The 6,577-nt window shown below is 44.9% G+C and overlaps 1 protein-coding gene across 1 annotated transcript; it reads left to right on the forward strand.

Moving 5' to 3' along the window:
- Window positions 1–2,463: 2,463 nt before the first annotated feature.
- kcna1b (potassium voltage-gated channel, shaker-related subfamily, member 1b) lies at window positions 2,464–3,954 on the forward strand (the record flags this gene model as incomplete). The annotated part of the gene is made up of 1 exon (XM_083757684.1): window positions 2,464–3,954. One exon carries the CDS (start codon window positions 2,464–2,466, stop codon window positions 3,952–3,954), a length of 1,491 nt encoding a protein of 496 aa, XP_083613810.1.
- Window positions 3,955–6,577: the final 2,623 nt, after the last annotated feature.

Below are 6,577 nucleotides of genomic sequence, written 5' to 3' on the forward strand. Positions count from 1 at the left end.
CAAGACCTAAACATTACCCCCAAATCTCTCGCAAGCCAGAATGTACCGTATATGCCACCATTGAGGACTCAGTCCATGGACTGAGGTGAGATGTTTACCACAAAGTATAGTCACTGATATGACTGCTGCCTATAACCAGAGTGTGAGGAGAGTAGCAACACGCTTTGATCTCGCTACAAGGCGGGTGCCTATGGGCTATAGTTCCAAACATTGCTCCTATGGCTGGAACTATCCCATTGAGATAGAATGAGCACTTCCGCATTCCATTGTTACAATGGGAGTCAACGCTAGTGTCGCCACTCTTACTATTACTCTGCCTATAATGTGCAAAAGTCTAAACGGGTGTCTGGGGACCCCACAGTGGTCCTTGAAGTGGCTCTAGGGTTTCCCATCTAAATTATTGATATAGCTGGCAACAAAATGGACCCTACTCTGTACCTCCGAGTATATACAGATGGAACCAATGGGACCTGTATATGGGTCCATTGCAGGTCCATTTGTAGGTTACACATACTCTGATGATTTATTCAACAGTGTAGATTTGGGGGTCTGTGGCTCAAACTGGGAGTCCTTGAAAAAACAAAATTAAGGTTGAGATACATGTAGACATCATTGTGATAAATGTCCATGCAGCTCATGGCACTCCACATGCCTTGAACAGCAGCAAAGGTGTGTGTTGCACGCAGACATGCATTTCTTTGGCTGTCCCGCTGTTTAGAGGCGAAGCAGCACTAGGCAGTGTGTTTTTACAGTCTGTCTGCATTGCGTCGAATCCCCCCCCCCCCCCCCCCTTCCTCCTCCTCCGCCTCCTCCTCCTCTATCTCTCCCACTCCCTTCACTTCACTCACACACACACTTCGCCCCTCCCTCCACCTAATCTATATGCAATGCTGCGGTATGTAATGTGCTCTTCCACATTAGAGCAGAAAGACTTACCCCCCGTATAGCTATACTTTCGCCGGGCGATTCCTATACGACCCCCGCCCCCACTCCCCCCAATTGTTGCCAAGGCTCATATTGTTTTTGACGGAGAGAGGCAGAGAGACGAGAGCGTGCGCCACCGGTGGTGCGTGCGCCCTTGCTGGGACGTCCGTTGGCTTGTTGACTGCACCAAAACAGGGGAGGGGGAAGCACTGCCTTCTTCTTTTTTCTTTTTTTTTTTGCTGATGCGGCAGCAGCTACAGCAGCAGCAGCAGTACCGGGGAACGGCAAGGCTCTCTCGCTATACCCCCGTTAATGTATTCAACCCTCTCGATCTGCTCTCGCAGTCGCACCATCATAATTCTCCAACGCTCCGCTGGAGCGCAGCCGGTTCCAGGACCAAGCTAGTGTGGATCTGACTGGCGCGTTGGGTCTCCGCCGCAAGCTTTTTTTGTTTGTTTGTTTTTTTGTTTTGTTTGTTTGGTTTGCCACATGTCATTCGTTTATTTATTTTTTAAATACATTTTTATTCCAGTATGATTTTGAACTGCCTGTCCAGAGATTTGCTCAGGCGAGGTTCAAAGCTCTTTGATGCCTCCGGGTTGGCCAGATCGACGTCGGGAGCCTACACCAAGAGGATACCTTGGATGTCGGCGAAAACAACATAGTCTATTAATATTTCAGAGAAGCCTTGTACTGTACAGCGCGCTGGTAAAGTGATCTTCGGATTAAAACAAAGGCTGAAGGGTCCAAAGTTGTGGTGGTGGCTGCTGGCTGCTGCTTTGGAAGGACGGCGGGACATTGCCCGTGTAACCTATCTTCTGTCAAAATCTGCGCAGGTAAATGTAAATGTTCAGTTCATATATCTGTCATGTAGGCCTACATTATGTCATGGCATTATTTGCTATGACTTGGAAGTCGTTGTGTAGACCTACATATATTGCTCAGCGGAAGAATACTGTACATACTGTATAGGCTGTATGGGGGGAACTGCGGGTATAGGGAAGGATACTGCATGTGCGCAATGAGGGTGGGCATGAGACTGCAAACTTGAATACTGATGTATGCGGTAAATAGTGGGTACCGTGTGGAGAGCTATTGCTATTTTCAATGACATTCCAATTCCATGGTGATTTTTCATTCTTGTCCAATGCATCATTGCAAAATCCCCAACTGTCTTGCTCTTTAGTCCCACCAGCATCAAAAACAGATCTATATAGAATGCTGTATAGCCTACAGGCAAATATATCTATTTGGCTACCAGAAAGAGAGTTTGTTTTTATTCTGTTAATTCTATTCTGTTTCCAATAGGTGATATTGGAAGCAGAGGCATAGCAACACTGAGAGGGAGAAGTGATGGTCCACTTAAAGGGAAGCGCAATGGATGGAGACTGAGAGGGAGCGTGAGACAGCCCCTGCAGAAGCATTGGCATCGGGTCGAGGAAGAGAAACCAGAGGAGCCCAGTGACGACTGGATGCCTATTCAACCGGACTAAACCCCACGACATTATCTCCTCCATTGCACCGCACTCGCCTGCCAGGATGACGGTGGTAGCGGGAGATAACATGGACGAGGCCTCCACGCTGCCGGGGCACCCGCAGGACACTTACCCCCCAGACCACGATGACCACGAGTGCTGCGAGCGGGTCGTCATCAACATATCCGGACTCCGCTTCGAGACGCAGCTGAAGACGCTGGCCCAGTTCCCCGAGACCCTCCTTGGCAACCCCAAGAAACGGATGCGCTACTTCGACCCGCTGAGGAACGAGTACTTCTTTGACCGTAATCGCCCGAGTTTCGACGCAATACTGTATTATTACCAGTCGGGCGGAAGGCTAAGGAGGCCGGTCAACGTGCCACTGGATATGTTCTCGGAGGAGATTAAGTTTTACGAACTCGGGGCGGAGGCGATGGAGAAATTCCGCGAGGACGAGGGGTTCATAAGGGAAGAAGAGCGACCTTTACCCGAGAAAGAGTTCCAGCGTCAAATCTGGCTCCTTTTTGAGCACCCGGAGAGCTCCGGACCTGCTAGAGGAATTGCTATAGTGTCAGTGATGGTTATCCTTATTTCCATAGTCATATTTTGTTTGGAGACATTACCCGAGCTAAAAGAGGATCCTGCAGGCAGAATGCGCGTTGTGGGGAACACCACTATGTATTACAAAGCAAATATTCTCACAGACCCGTTCTTTGTGGTAGAAACGCTCTGTATAATATGGTTTTCTTTTGAGTTGATAGTTCGTTTTTTTGCCTGTCCCAGCAAGGCAGCATTCTTTAAGAATATGATGAACTCAATTGATATTGTGGCCATCATCCCTTATTTCATCACACTTGGCACAGAGCTGGCCGACGACCCAGCCAGCCACGAGGGGAAGCCAGCTGGAGGAGGAGAGCAGGCCACATCTCTGGCTATCCTCAGGGTTATTCGTCTAGTGAGGGTGTTCAGGATCTTCAAGCTATCAAGGCACTCCAAGGGACTTCAGATATTGGGGCAAACTCTAAAGGCCAGCATGCGCGAGCTCGGCCTGCTGATTTTCTTCCTGTTCATCGGTGTGATTTTGTTCTCCAGTGCTGTCTACTTTGCAGAGGCAGAAGAGAAGGAGTCCTTCTTCACCAGCATCCCAGATGCGTTTTGGTGGGCTGTAGTGTCCATGACCACAGTGGGCTACGGTGACATGTACCCAGTGACCATAGGAGGAAAGATTGTGGGCTCCCTTTGTGCCATCGCCGGTGTGCTGACCATTGCTCTGCCGGTGCCCGTAATTGTGTCTAACTTCAACTATTTCTACCATCGCGAGACGGAGGGTGAGGAGCAGGCCCAGCTCCTTAACGTTAGCAACCAGAACCTGGCCTCGGAGACCAACTCCAGTCGGCGTAGTTCGTCTATTGTTAGCAAATCAGAATACATGGAGATAGATGAGGACATTAATAACAGCATTGATAATTTTAGGGAGGCAAATCTTAGAACTGCCAACTGCACTGCTCCCAGCCAGAACTGTGTCAACAAGGGGAAGCTTCTAACCGACGTGTGAATCTCTGCACATCGAGGGGGATCTCAGGCGATGTCCTCCTGGCATCTGTGTAAATATTGTAGAAATATGCTTGATTAACTTTGTTGATGCGTTTTTGCATTGCGTTATGATATCTGAACATGTGTGACTACTGTCGAAGACAAGTATATCACAGGCTGGTGGAATCAGGCTTACCGGAAAATCTAATTGGAATTATCACGGAAGAGGCATTGTTTGGCAATTGACACCGAGGGAATCAACCAAATCCAATTTGCGTGCAGAAGTACTACTCAGAGATGGTTTCCCATGGATTACAATGAACTTGAGGTGGTGCTTTTTTTTTTCTTTAAAAGTGCGCCACACTTGGGGAGGTGAACGAGAAATCTGCCTTTGCACACTCACAGGTCACTGCGGAGGCTTGATCGATGCTGTTCTCTCAAAGGCACCTTACCCTTACCGAGAAACAAGATATTAGCAGAGAAGACGTATCTTTTCTTTCCGTGGCTGAGAAGGTTCTCTTGTGGAGGACATCTGCAATGCCGCAAAAGCGGCGTTCCCTGTATGATGCCATGTAACGTCGGCCGTCAGGGGTGCAAACCTTGTATGTAAAAAAAAAAAAAAAAGGGAAACGGATTTGGAAATGTTCAGAAATAGTGAAAATGGCCGATCTATAAGCTCACAATGCGTAACATTGTGAGCGTGTAGATCGGCTATTTTCACTACTTTTGCTTGACCCTCTTGTATGACGAGGTAGGGCATTAAATGACGAAAAAAAACGAGAAGAGCTCAAATTTGGAAATATGAGGTTTGTACCCGACAGTGACGATAAGCTCAGAGTAGACTCAGCATGATGTGACTTATTTATTTATTCTTTTTATATTGGCATGCGCAATGACATTACCTCATTTTTATTTGTTCTTATTTCCCCCATACACTTTCTTTATTTTTGCCCCCTATAGCCTTCTCCTACTGGTAGCCAAGCGGTTGAGATTCACTTTATTTATTTATTTCATTGTTTTCTGTCTCGTTCGGTTTTTCACCAGAAGTGCACTGGGTTATTTATTATTTAAGTTTATATTTTTAAATTATTTAAGAGCATTTTTAAGTGCAGAATGTTAAACCTTAAGGGAACAGCAGCTATGTTTTTCTTTTTTTTTCTTCTTTTCAGATCATGGCATGTCAAAATACCAAGCATTATGGCCTAATTAGCTACAGTACTATGTATCCTAGTATACTCAATGCATGACGTCAGTATTCAATTGCTTGCGGTTATGGAGAGATCCTTGGGAACCGTGGACAATTCTCCTCATTATTGTCAAGCTGAGAGGAAAGGATACTATAAAACATTGGAAGGGGGACTATAATCTGCTAAAATAAGAGGAGTCATATGTGATGATTCCTGACAAGACATTTCATATTTTCAATGTCCTCCTTTTTAAATTTATTTGGTTTCGGGGTGTTTCCCTGGAAACAAAACTAAACAAAACTCAAAAGGGTTCTGAACATCGTGTTGTGAATCGTGACTCCATTTTAACATTTGGTTACACAATCTTAATGATTTAAAGAGAAGATTATCAGAAAACAATTGATATTGAACAGATTGATATTGAACTAAAAAATAGTTTTGAGTGCCTTTGGACTCCGACCCTGTCTCACAGAGCAAATGAAAGTGCCTCCCTGTACCATAGACAACTGATTATGTGCAGTTCCTCTTAAACCCGCCATGAGATGCACATTTAGAAGAGGGTCTAAAACACTATAAATAAATATGGCTTCAATGCACAATTACTGAGACCAGCAGTGATATTGAAGCAAAATAAAATCCTGAACAAAAGAATATAAAAGTAATGACAGGTCATAACCTGATTCTCATCCCAATGAATCGGGAATTCATAGCCATTCCAGGGTTTGTCGTGCATGTAAGTACTGTACTTAGAGGGCATATTGATTTCAGACCTATAATTTGTCTTTGACAACATACCTGCAACATACCAGTGGTTAAGTGCTTAACCACTTAAACCCTAGCAGCTGAATTATGGGGAAATCTCTCGCATACAATACAATTTCTGATCTACAAGCTCACAATATAGATTTGTTATTTTTGTTGGTATTTGATGTTGAGCAGAAACAGATGAAGCATAGACCACTGAGTCTGTCAACCAAGTATAGGGTTTGAGATCTTAAACCAATACTATACAGTAGCTATATAGGCAGCTGTCAGTAAAAACAGCATGGCTCCTCTTTCCCACCTCCTGGCTGCTAACAAACATTCCAAACAGAAGATGTCAAAATGCTTCCAAATGAAGACAAATTTATGTCCTACTCCGTAGTGTTGCTTGCCTAAAACAGTGGTTCTAGTGTGGGGGGCATCCAGTCCACAAGCAGACATTTTTTTATTTGACATACTGTAATAGTATTTTTATTATAATAATTTTTACAATGTAAATCTATATCTAATATAAGCCACACAATCTTTTTAAGATGGGGAAATATCAATTTGGAGCTCTTTAACTTCTGGTCTAAAATAACTTATCTTCAAGGTAACAATGCTATGCTTCACTGCCCAGAAAGCAGCATCCAATCAACATTTTCACTCTCTCAAACTCTACCAGATCCCTGTGCGATTGTCGACAATCACTCCGCC

This window comes from Protomyctophum parallelum, assembly GCF_964188405.1.
Source record: "Protomyctophum parallelum genome assembly, chromosome: 22".
NCBI classification, from domain to species: domain Eukaryota; kingdom Metazoa; phylum Chordata; class Actinopteri; order Myctophiformes; family Myctophidae; genus Protomyctophum; species Protomyctophum parallelum.